Source organism: Triplophysa dalaica, chromosome 8 (assembly GCF_015846415.1).
Source record: "Triplophysa dalaica isolate WHDGS20190420 chromosome 8, ASM1584641v1, whole genome shotgun sequence".
Lineage (NCBI taxonomy): Eukaryota > Metazoa > Chordata > Actinopteri > Cypriniformes > Nemacheilidae > Triplophysa > Triplophysa dalaica.
The window spans coordinates 21,600,609-21,614,240 of NC_079549.1; the positions used below are offsets into that span (position 1 = coordinate 21,600,609).

General features: G+C 37.2%; 1 protein-coding gene across 2 annotated transcripts in view; it reads right to left on the reverse strand.

The window, feature by feature from the left end:
* Nucleotides 1-13,632, reverse strand: part of pde1a (phosphodiesterase 1A, calmodulin-dependent) — a 70,073-nt gene that overhangs the window by 47,933 nt on the left and 8,508 nt on the right. The window contains exon 2 of one of the 2 annotated variants that reach the window (XM_056755536.1): nucleotides 10,627-10,759. In XM_056755536.1, the coding sequence (XP_056611514.1) occupies nucleotides 10,627-10,759 (133 nt within the window). Of the gene's footprint in view, nucleotides 1-1,248; nucleotides 2,160-10,626; nucleotides 10,760-13,632 lie in introns of those variants that run through there. The other variant, XM_056755537.1, reaches the window with a different exon arrangement.

The window sequence follows — 13,632 nt, forward strand, 5'->3', positions numbered from 1 at the left end:
CTAACATCCCTTTGTCAACAATGTGAGGGTGAGTAAATGAAGTCACAGTCTTCATTTTTAGGTGACTTATTCTTTTTACGTTTTTGTTGTTTTGAACCTGTGGGTACTTGTTGTTTTTAAAACTGATAAGAGCTTTCCATTATGAACAATGCCAGGGTCTTAAAAATACTGGAATTCACAGATTCCCACTGCATTGAATTAGTCATCAGAGGAAGCTTCTGTTATCAGTTTGAAATCCAGAGCTCTCTCAAAGCACACACGCACTGGGACAGTGATGCAAAGCACACAAATCATTAGCAAATACATTTGATTACATATTTAACAGTTTATATAATTCATTTTGATTATGCTTAATCTGACTTGGATGTTCGAAGAAACAACTGCAGAGTATTTCAAGTGGCAGGGCTCATACACAAACTTGACATCGTCCACCCCACATTACAGCTTCCATTCAGAATGAATGAATGAGTGTGATCACAGCAAAAAATGTACAGCAAGAGAAGTTTATGTTTCTTTTTATTGTACAGAGTCTAGGGGTTTTAAAATTAAATACCCCTTAAAAATCAATGCACTATTAAAAGGATAGATTATCCCAAAATCTCTTCATCATTTACTCACCCTCATGCTAGCCCAAACCTGTTAGACTTTCTTCCGTTTGGGGGAAACACAAAAGAGGATATTTTGAAGAATGTTGGTGTCCCCTGGACCCCTTTGACTTTCGCTTTACGACCACAGAGACATTTCTCAATATATCTTCTTTTGTGTTCGTACAGGTTTAGAACAACAAGAGGGTGTACAAATGATGACTGTTTTTTTTATTTTAAGGTTCACTATCCTGACACGAAGTCTACAAAGTTTGCTGTTGTTATGTATTGTACAACATCCGTGTTTCTCGTTTCATGACATAAATAAAACAGACATATTAAAACTGAAAAAAAAAGACTTAACATTTTCGGACTACGTTTTAGACTAGACTACAAATATACATTAAAATGACACAAACACAGCTCGATCAAAACACCACACCAAAACTGTCAAAGATCTGAAGCAAGTGTGTTAAGAGTCAGATCCAACGGGGTAAATGGTCTCATTAGTATTACATTCACACACTTTCTAGCCCCGTGAGTCAAGAATCCCCACTAAGAGTCGATCGTATGGTACAGAGAGCACAACACCAATCGTTCCCGTGTTTTATTCTTCCCATCATGCAAGTGCAGATGACATAACATGAAACAACAAACCACTTACATTCCTTTAAGCCTCATCCACATCTTCCCCGTCTGATCGCACTTGGAGTACTTCAAGGAGTTCTCCAATCCATCTGTATCGATGGGCAGGGAATCCATGGTTTGTGTTTACGCTCGTGTTTGTGGTTCTAAGATGCAGAGGAATACGCAGGTATGCCGATCAACACGTGCAGCAAGGGGCTCGAGTCTTCAAAGCATCTCTTGCAGGTTGAGCCGTCTCCCAAAGGGTCCTGCTTGTGCCTCCAGAGCGCATGAGTCCGTTGAAGTGAGTGTCAGCGCGCAGCGAGAAAACGCTGTCACACACGCTCACGTCACACAAATGTTTCTTCCTCTCTTTTTCTCTCCAAGCGGAAAAGCAGCGCTGCGCCTGATGAGTATCTATCTATCAATCACCCTCTGTGAATCTGAACATTTGCCAGTTCCCTCAACCTCATTGGATTGTTTGCGTGTTCTCTCTCTTCTTGTTTTTCCTCTCAGCCAATCAATCTAAGATGTAGGCAGTGCTGTCTCCTCATGAGCATCTTTAATCACACGCAGTAGGTGGGCATTTATACATCTGTGAATGCACGTGTGCGTACGCAGACATACCTTCATAACATCCACCTGTGTGCATCGTATCGCCTCTCGGATGGAATCTGTTGGCTGGAGAGGGATCGGTGCGAACAGATCGGAGGCTCTCGCGGCAGCCCCCTCCTCCTCCTGCTAGTCCGCAGCTGTAGAAACGCAGCTCTCAAAGAGAGAGAATTATCTCCTCACATGCTCAACAGCATCATTATTTTGCCCAACAGGGGCGAAAATTCACCTGCCATCTCGCGCCCGGATTCATAGAGGACCATTAAGCTTGCTGTTAAAGTTGTATTTTACCGCGGTGCGCATCTCTGAACGTGTATTGGGTGGCTGAGCAAAATAAGCCCCCCCAGCTCTCGTTTCGGCAGGCTAATGAAAGCAACCTGCGCGCTAGCATCCTGCTCTCGCCAGCCTTACTCCGAATCGCTCTAATCCCTTCATTCCAACGCAGCTGCAAGGAGCAGCATGCTGATAAAAATTTCATGATTGTTTGCTAAGAATAACGGTTTCTAAAGAAAAAAACGGCAAACGTATCTCAGCCAAAACTAGAGTCACATATCTGACAAATATCATTCCTGTATATATGAAAGATATTTGTTGGTTGGGGTGTAGCCAGACATAGCTGGTATTCATTTATTAAGGGGAAGGGCGGATTATCTCCAGTCTATTGAGTATTTAAGATGTAATTTAACTGAATTATTATGATCACTTCTTCAAAGTTATATGCCTGTTAGAGAATACAGCTTAAGGCTAAAATACACTACAAGACTTTTGCTTCAGATTTTCCCAGATTTTCAGTCTGGGCTTGTTGCAGAAAGTTCTCAAATTGGGATTGGATGATACATAAAAATAGCTTGATCAAGTCAATAATTTACACCAATAACCTCCTATCAGATGCACAATCGCTGTTTATACAGTAGGCTACTGAACTACTAAATTAAAATGTGAATTATTATTATTATTTTCCTTTTCATTTGTATTATGAATATGATTATTAATTTCAACCATAACTATATTAAACGTAATTAAATAATTATATAAGTAAAATATTATTATCAATTAATGTTAATAGTAATAGTACATTTATACATGCATACTATTAGGGATGCAACGATTATAGATTTTGTGGGTAAAATTATAGTCTGAGGAATAATCACGGTTGCACGGTTATAACAATTATTATAAACTATACTTGGCTCTGTACACTGTACACTGTAGTAGACTAGTAGTAGATGTTTTTATTGCTTTTTTTGGTCCTAACATTTGACCCAATTGCTCCCATTGTTTACCCAACTTGTAAGTCGCTTTGGATAAAAGCGTCTGCTTAATGACTAAATGTAAATGTATTATGCATGGAAACATTGGTTTTAAACCTACTTATCATCATAGTCTTTATTATTGTTTAAACTTTTATATATATTTTTTTATATTTTATTGCCAATTGTACAGCTCTTTGGCTGGCCTGGTCCATGCTTAAATGTGCTTTAAAAATAAACTTGAACTTGACTTGAACTTATGCATTCATTAATTTCTAAATAAATTCTGGCCATTTTTACTTGCCCGCCACAAAAAGTAATAAATAAAAAAATGATGTCTTAGTTATATTTTTTTTACCTATGCAATAAAGTCATAATAGAATAAAACTATTAGCCTAACTCTGAAATAATAGTCAATCATTTAGTGACAAAATTAGAACAAATTATCAAATTATGAGCAAAAGCACAAATAAATGTAATAAAACAAACACACAAATGAAATTAACAGTGCTTTTCAGGTGTTGGCCTTACTGTTGTTATCAGGTACAGAAACTGAATAAAGGAGTCAAATGTAAAATAATACTTCATAGTCTTCACAGTATAAATAAAATATAGATCAAACCATATTAAAGTTATTAAAGTTGATCAGTCAGCAGCAGGGAGTGTGTTTTGTCTTTGCTATATGATGACAATTAAAACAGATATATTTATTATGATGTTGTCCCTTTAAATGCTAGCGTGCACTGGTGCACTGCTGGTTTAACTTTGTTTTGTGCAACAGGAACAAGCGGCGTAACAGATCCTTTACGATTAATTACTGTGACGTTTTTACGAGTGGTTAATATTGAAATTCGGTAAACGCTGCATCCCTACATACTGTTGAACATCTGTGTTTAATGAATACCCAACAGAAGAAATAACTATAATTCAAAACCGGTAACTTACCACTTTTCATTTTTTATTTAATTTTCATAAGGTTTGATTTGATGTCTCATTTGTTTTCCGAAATGAGATCACCACATTTGTACAATTCACAGAAATTTCATCACATAAAAAAACAAAACAACCCATCATCTCTATCTCTGTTTGATATCCGCGTGTCTTTGTTGACAGAGTCAGAAGTGCGTAATGAGGGGTTGCTCTAGCCCATTTGTTTCACATAAAACTGTTTCAATAAGTGGAAACACAAAATGGGACAGTACACTAACACCGACTGTGTAAATAAACCATTATACTCATTTTCGGCACTGAAATGGTGATTGATGAAAGGTGTTGCCATGGCAACGCAGTGCCATATGAATGGCTTTGAATGATTACAGCTGTAAAAGAATGGCTCGAAGGCCTTGGAGACAAGACAGACAGACAGATTAAAGCGACGACAAACACCACAAATAACAACTGTCATGGGTTATCGAAGACCTGTTTGATAAGGGTGATTATTGACAAAAAAATAAACGGGCAAGCAGGACAGATTATACAAAATTGCCTCAGAACATCATCACAAGAGAAAGGCGGTGCTGTTTGATTCAAAGCACATGAGGGAACTGGTGAGTTTTTGTCTTATGAGCGCTTGGATTTTTTCTACAAGGTACAATGAAGCATACAGTACGAGAATGTTCAGGTTTCGACAAATGCAAGACCAGGACCTCCTAAAACACAGCAATAAATGAAGTCGAACTCCTGAAAGCACTGCACGCCGCTACATTAACCAAACACAATGGCTTTGTTCCAAAACCTAGCAAGTAGCCTGTCCAATGCCTTCTAAGGTAGCATGCTATCTGGAATGCTGTACATAAGCATTAACTCCAAACTGCACAAACCTTAACACAAACTGCAGCATTGCGGTCTTTCAATCTTGCAGAGGTCTTTTTCAACATGCAGGCAAACAATTTAGTACACGCTTTTATCCAAAGCGACTTACAGTGCATTCAAGCTGTATACCTTTTTTAACAGTATGCGTGTTCTCTTGGATTCAAACCCATGACCTTCACTAATGCAATTCACTATCAATTGAGCTACAGACACATAGTTCATGGCTTTCTCATTCAGGGCTTTGTGCTCCGAATGAAACACACATCTGATATGGGGGTGGAAGCAGGTCACGTGTAAAACGCCATCACTGAAGTGTGCTAATAGCTGCAGCATTAAAAGACGTCAAGCCCTTGGGCTTCCTGCTACACAACGAAGCTTTGTAAGGACCCCAGACAATACATTTTGCTATCATTTATTTGAAAGTGAAGCCTATTTTTGGAACAATTAAGATGATTTCGTTTTTTAATTTTGCAACACAAACCATTTTTATAAAATAAAAAAATGATGTAAATAATTATAATATTCAATAAATATGCATTTATTTACAAGAGTTACTGTAATACAAAAAAACTGGAAAGTTATTCCATAATAGTAATGAGAATCATCATTGAGAAAAAAAAAAGACTACATGCTTTGCACTAATGAAAATCTGTTAATGGAAAATGTACTCAGTCGTTAAAATAGTCTGAAAACATGAATTTAAGCGATTGACTTTTCATTATTATTTTCTCTATGCAGAATTGAACCTTCATGAGGTGTGTGACCTTGCCGTTTCAGTGAGATTCGCCCAATGATCCTTTCATCTTTTCCTGACTGCTTGGGTTCATGGACACACATGCAGCTCCGACATCAGAGAACAATCATCATCAAGCGGGTTATTGTTGTAATAGAGTGGGTGTGCGACCTTTTAATTAAATGGAGGTTTAAGAGGCAAAAGCTCAGACAATATTTATCCCCAGACCCGTATGACGGATGCTTTATAAAACATAATCGGCTCTTGTTTAATTTGAACACATTTTGACAAGATGGCTTTCATTTGCTTATGAATTGCGACAGCTAATGAAATGCAAAAATTCTTTGGCCTTGGGATTTTTAGGCAACGGGCTTCAACTTCAGCTAAACCGAGTGTCTATGAAGAAAAATGGTTACAAATACGTTTTAATAGATTCCACATGTGCAAATAGACCTAATATAAGCATAATAACGTAAAATGACAGACACCAAGATGGACGCGCTAAAGAGTCCATAGACCATACATCACAGTACAATACAGTAACAGTACAACATGGTAAATCCCCATTTAAACATTCTTGCAGAAAGCACATGAAGACTTTATCAGTCACAGGAGCCTGATAAACAGATGATACATCTTTATTCTGATCCCCTTACGCAGAGGCCAAATACTGTCACCATGGATACCTCACATGGAGACCGCAAAGAGTAAAAAACAAATACCTTGAATGTCACGATTGTGGGGGCATGCAGCAGAATCTCACAAGAGCATGCAAATGACACAACCAGACTCACAGATGCATTAATTCACCTGCTGGTATAAATAAATGTCAATGGAAAACAAATGACAGGCACAGATTCACAATGCAACTCTGGGGACCAAATGTACTGTATACCAAGAAACAAAACGTAGGAAGGCAGTGAAAAGGTTATGCTAACAAATTACAATCTCAAACTTAAAATACAAACATGCATCCTTCTGTCTGCAATATGGCAGGCAGGTATACTGTTTCCATTAGTTTTCAGGTCATGGGTGAAATGATGCACAGATGAACCGAGACTTATTGTTAGTTGTGTTTTTGTGTGTCACTCCGCAGATTCATAGATTGTCTGCTCTGTGTCACAGTAAACAAGGGAAGGGCTCAAAGACTCCGCCTACATCTCATTAGTTATTGATGAAGCTTCTCTTTCAAATGACACGGTAAACTGCTGGATAGCTGTCACTCACTGCCGCCAGTATTAAACCAAGGAAACAGATATACTTTAAAAGGCTTTGTGATGAGTTCTTTAAACACAACTGTATAGGTCATCACCTCTTTATTACGAAAGCAGTCTATTCAGGGTTCATACTATATAGCAAGGCTATATATTTATAAAAATAAATAAAAAATATAACAGATGTGCAACATAAACAATATGATTTTTAATAATCATATATTGTATCATTCATAACTTTTTAATCTTATAAATAATTGTTCAGATTGATATTGTTAGCTAAACATTGCTTCTATTGCTACTAATGTTGTTTTGAAATGTACAAACATGCAATTTCTAGCTCTTCAAATTGAAACGATGTGTTTTACTCTGTGTTTTTGTTTTTTCTTACTGTAAAGCAACACAAAGCTCTATATAAATCAAATTAAATATTATAAAAATGGCAATACGTTTGAATTTGAATTCAAAATGTCAATTAAATTACACATAATTATAATTTGTGCATTTTCAAAGCAATAATACTTGGTTTACAAGAACTGAACCAAGTATAATGACCACATCTCAAATATTTCCTCCAAATAAGAAAATAGTGTCTTACTCATTCACACAGAGAACAATAACTATGAAGATAATTTTAACAGCCTCCACAAAAACTGTAAATAACACGGTTTATTCAAAACTCAGACAGTTTCACATTGTATATGTGCAAGCAAGAATGGATTTTGATTGACTATAAATGCTTTATCATTCTTTGCTCTGCAATCTGCAATCTTATAATCTTCTATAAAGATTATAAAATTGTAATATTTTTTTTCAGTTTTTTATCGATATAAAAATATATATATATATGAATAAACAAGCTTTCATTGATGTATGGTTTGATAGGAGAGAACAATATTTGAACTATTTAAATTTCTAGAATATGAAGGGGGCAAAAAATCTAAATATTGAGATTGATGAGGTTGATAATCTGTGGCTCAGTAGCAGGCGGTTGCTAAAAAGAAACAGGTTTGTTTTAACGCTCTGTATTGGCTTAGTGCTGTAATGACATTTTGGAGAGTAGATGAACCTGAAAGCTGAAGTTGTAAGCTTTACATAGATACAAAACTTAACTGGGTAATTCCCAAAGAGCGGGCAGCAACGATTACATTAGTTTCTGGCCATTTTTGTTGGCAGTTTTGCTGAATCCACTCACAAAAATAAAGTTTTGAATATTTACGGTAGGAAATTTACAAGATATGTTGGCTTTTGCCACAAATATTCCTGTGCTACTTAAGACTAGTTTTGTGGTCCAGGGTCACATACTGTATATCCATGGTGTGAATAGGCCTCTATAATGTAGATAGAACATATTATACAGCATTGTTTCTTCCTAAACGTCTCATACTGGTTTTGTTCAACATCATTACTTTTTGAATCAAGAATCAAATGCAACTAACATGTACCTATTTATTTAAGTTTTCTTTTACAAAGGCTTAGATAGTAAATGAGACTGAGTGAACAACAGTAAGCTGCAGTAAGCATGGCAGCCATGACATAGTCATGGCAACCAGATATAAGCCGATTTACTCAAAGACGCTTTAAAATGAAATTTCCTTTCGACACAATGAAATCCTATTAAGAAATCAACATATAGATGGCTTTCTTACCGTTGTACCAACACATTAAGCTGGTGTTTAATACTTAAAAACTGAAATAATTACACTTGTCACATTTAAGTCAATGAGTCTAAATGCAAAAAAAAATAGGACACACCTCATAAATCCAGAACTTCTGGTCACCCTGACCGTGAGGAATCTAAATGAATCTTAAGCTAATGATGTCACCCAAATGGATGATGTCATTCCCAGCAGGCCAATAGGTCAGCAACACCACATTATGCTAGTGCAACATAGATAATTTAAAAAGTCTTTCACAATCTTTCAACCTGTCCTCTCTTTGCAGTAGGGTACTGGGAGGATTTCCAGTACACGGTCAGTTCTGAGGCCAACGAAGCGGAGCTCAGCCAATTTAGCCTGTACTGACTTTAATTAGCACAGCCGTAATGTAATTCAGCCAGTAACAAATCAGCTTGAATTTATCCAGAACAGGAACAAAGAGGAAGTACACGCTCTTGACCCCTCCTTACTCGCAGAATCTCTCTTTCTCTGTCTCTGACTGAAGGCAAAACAAGAAATTCTGGTAAAGCCGGGACTATCACAAACCGTAATGCATGTAATGGCGTGTCATTACTCTAAGCCATTTCCCTAATAGACTATCCAATTACCTGCATGGGCACACCGAACAGGTTGCCCTTTCTTCGGCTGTTTACACTTATAAATCTGAAAACTGTTTATGAATTTGCTTCAGGAGAGCATGTTCTTGGCTATTATTGTGATTTTTAAAATGTAACTTTATCGCCATGTGTCTGTCTGAAACATAACATTTCAGGTTACTTGCACAACCTTAAAGGTGCAGTGTGTAATTTTGGAGGATCTATTGACAGAAATGCAATATAATATACATAACTATGTCTTTTGAGGTGTATAAATCCTTACATAATATAGCATTATGTTTTTCTTACCAAAGAGCTATTTCTAAATACACCGTGAGTCCCCTTACATGGAATTCGCCATTTTCTTTCCTCAGTAGCCCTAAACTGCTCTACAGAGCACGTTTCATAAATATGTTATCGCTTTCGGCAAAGAAACGAAAACGTGACGATATGTTTGTCCTGTGAGAGCTGCCGTAGTGCTTCGAAAAGCAGCGGGGAGCGGTAGAGCGAGCCATTGGTTGCAATACGTAATGTCACCACTAGATGCTACATTGCTCATTTTATTATTTCAAATTGTTATTTCAAAATCAAACACAACATCTCAAATCGTAATAATTACTACAACCGATCAACACTTTTTTTACCAATAAAGTTAGGAATTGCAGCTTTAATCTTATATTGGAATGGTAATATATTTCAATAGGTCAATGACTCATACACAGAGATTTTCTCCAGGGGCTGACAGAGGTGTTCAAACTGACTCATACTAAATGACTCAATGGGACACAGATGAGCAACAACAAGGTGCAGCATGTTATTGTAACGGTTCTATGGATGTAGCAAATACCAACTGTTGCCAACATAATGGCACACTGCTTAATTAAAACAGAGGAGAATGGAGTCACATTAAGCAGCATGCATATTTAGAGGCCGGGTATAAATTTGCATGAAATGTCCCATGGTATACATTCTCATGCAAGACTTGAGTCTTTAGGCAAATCACCACCGTTCCTCGCGGATAATCAGAATGCTTTTCAAGCCCATTTTCCCAAAGACTAACAAAATGCTGATGACTGTCAACATGTGCGTTTCAGTCAGGTGTGAAGAGGTCCTCCAAGTTGCCATAGCGACCTGAAATGTTTCATCGAGAAGTTGTACACAGCTATTTACATAGACGCCCACAATCCATAAAACCTCAGAAGTCTCTAGATGTAATTACAGTTCTACGTAACACGACATTCTGTAACAATCTGCATAATGTTAAAGGTGAAATATGCCTCCTAAACTAAAAGTAGAAGTACTTCCAAATTTGATTGCTCAAACAAATAAGCCTCACAGCGAAATTACCGGAGAGCAGTTTTGTTTGCTAACGATGTAGTGTAGTGATGCTTAATGTGTATAGCATTACAAGTCCAAAAGCAACACATGGTGTATGTTCTCACTAAGTCTGCTGGGTTGGCACGACACTTTGTGTGTGAGATAACAAGGGAACACACAAACGATTTACGTCTGGTGGCAGTTGGTCCCTTCAGGGGTCTCCTACCTAATTCTGGGATCTTTGGCCACAGGAACGTTTCTTCCAGCCAGTCCTCGAGTACGGCTCCTCGCTGAGACCCACCTGTGCCCGAGGACCCGAGAGGTGGGCAGGATAACAGTCATGGAGCGCACAGAGTCAACTGCAGGGAGAAACAACATGTTCTAGATTATTTTTAACAGGTTAACAGGAATAATTCTTGTGAGCGTTCACACTACATTGTAGTGAAATCAAGGACACTTATAATTCACTAACAACTCAATGCTAAACAATTTTTATCTATAACTGTAACTATAATTATATTATTAAATATTATCATCTCTTTCATCTCTTTCGTCTCACATTTGTAAAAAATTTATTTCTGATGTTTTTGATCAAAAATGAAAATTCTGTAATTGTTTAAATCTGTACGAATTTCTGAGTAAAAGAAGATATTTTGAAGAATGTGAGAAACCAAACTCTTCTGAGGTACCATTGCCTACCATAGTAGTTTGTGCCTACTATCGTAGTCAATGTTGCAACTACCCAGTTACAAACATTCTTCCAAATATCTGCTTTTGTGTTTAGTGCAACAATAAAATGTATACAGATTTGGAACAAATCAAGGTTTTTGATGACAGAATGTTATTTTTAAGTGAACTACCAGTTTCAAATGATATATTGAAAGATGACACCTCATTTAATCTATTAACCAATTATCCTTTACAAAAACTTGACCTTTGAACCTAACACAATACGCAATATTGCGAAACTTCAAATGCACACAAAAGTTTGCCACAAACACGTTATTTCCATGACACTACCTTTACTGAAACTGTTTCTAGCCTATCATAACCCGCACCTCTTACGTTAGAAGTTAAAATTAAAAGCAAACTTTGATCCGTAGGTATTTAACATCTCCCAACATTTGAGACTTGGGCTCGTTTCCTCATCGCCAGGGGAGAAATATAACGATTTGACAACCTATTAGAATAAGAATGTATTATTGTCATGCGGAAGCTTCTAATTATTTCCTCCATTGGCATTTAGATGTGGACTGCATTAATCTCTCTGAGACTTATCTCAGAAAGTTCAGTGTGCCTGAAGCTCCAGATAGGGGAAATGAATTAAATTATGCTGTGTTTAAGTTTTCCGCTGATATTATTTCTCCTCCTCTCTATTCGGTGTCAGCCCAAAAACATATATATATATATATATGTGGTTATATCCAAACACATTTTCAATAATAAAAGTATTAGAGGAACAAAAATAAGACAGTTTAGTTTGATACGTCTGACGATCAATATTTAAGAAGATTAATCTGTGCATTTCACTGACCATTTGTTGATCAAGAAAAAATAAGATTGTGCATCCTAAAAAGAGAGATGATCGAGACAAGCATGAGAACGTGGCAACACGCGTGACTAAATACGGTGAGGGAGAGAAGTTGGATGGACACGACAATTACGGCCTAATTTACGATTCAGTGTCTGTGAAAACGGTTATACTGGTTGCCATAGAGATATTTTCAAAAGAAATATCCAGCTATTTATCCGCAATGTCAAATGTTGTTACACATGATCTATTCAGCGGAAGATGATGCACGCCATTGATTACAAGAATGAAAGATCTCTACATGTTAACAGGAGTCATTCTGAAAAAGCCTACAATCCCGTGTGTCTATGGTTTAAGTGATATATATGGCTGGCAACACAGCGAGCGGCAGGTGTGACCATGATCGCCTCGATTAAAATTTCACTTCTCATCTGCGGAAACAACTGTGCCCTAGCGGGACATTGCAGCTGGGGTCAGTGGCCACTTATCATCTTCAGGCAAAAAAGAAATGCAGGTCTGATTAGAAAACCAACAAAATAATCTTATTTCTGCAGCACTGTGGACAGTATGCTAATATCCTTTATGCAGGGAACAACTGTGCTTTAGTCAACAATGTGCTTTTGTCAAGATGTGGAGTAAACAGCACACAATGCTTTTTCCCATAATGCAATAGGCTCCATTTCAGTGCCATGAATAAACTTAAAGTAATCAAAAATCCCAAGGAAAGGAAATTGCATGCCACCATTCTGCTTTGTTTACAAACAACCATGATGTATGATTAAATGAAACACTTTGACAGGAAATATCTATTTAAGTAATTATCTATTTAAGTAATTGTTCCTGGAACTCATTTCACAGAGCATTGCAAAGCAAAGGTCATGGGTTCAATACTGATAAAAGACTAGATTAAATCCTGTAGCTCAGTGGTAAGAGCATGACATCTCTTGCGTTGTCAACGCAAGGTTGTGGGTTCGATTCAAGGGGATTGCACATACCTATGTATAAATGTATAGGATAATGAAATGTAAGTCACTTTGGATAAAAGCGTCTGCCAAATGCATAAATGTAATGTAAATGTAATGTATAAAAGTGCCTGCCAAATGCATACAGTAGGCCTAAATGTAAAACAGGCAGCATTAGTTAAGTAGTAAATAATAAATCAACCTGTAAATAAATGAATATATGTAATGGCTCACGTTCTTCTACAACAAGCCTCAGAAGGCTGCACTCAACGTGTTTGTGTATGATGCAATAAGGCTGTGATTTCTCTGACAATAATTCACACTTGAAATGTGGAAAGAAGAGAGGGTGTCTCGGCATTGCAGACCATTAGCAGGAAACTTGATTTGCTCATGGCAGTTCAACCAGACTTGTGAGAACATGTTTCACGTTGCCATGGAAAAGATGAGGAACAGACACTCGAAATACTCAGTAAAAATCCTTTCAAGGCTCAAAGAAACGCGATGGGTTCTATGTAATAGAAAGTACAAAAGTGGATTGTTATGGTTAGCCGGTAAAAGCATTTAAGTGAGTAATTATGAAGGGCCTGTGGGTAGTGGAGCCAATGATCTCAAGAGGTGAAATGACGGCGAAAATCCAGTCTGCGGGCGTGACTGCCCCAACATAAGATTCTTCTCAACCTACTCAGCTTCTATGACCTATTGAAGCAAATAAAATTGTATGCTTTAACAAATCTGTATG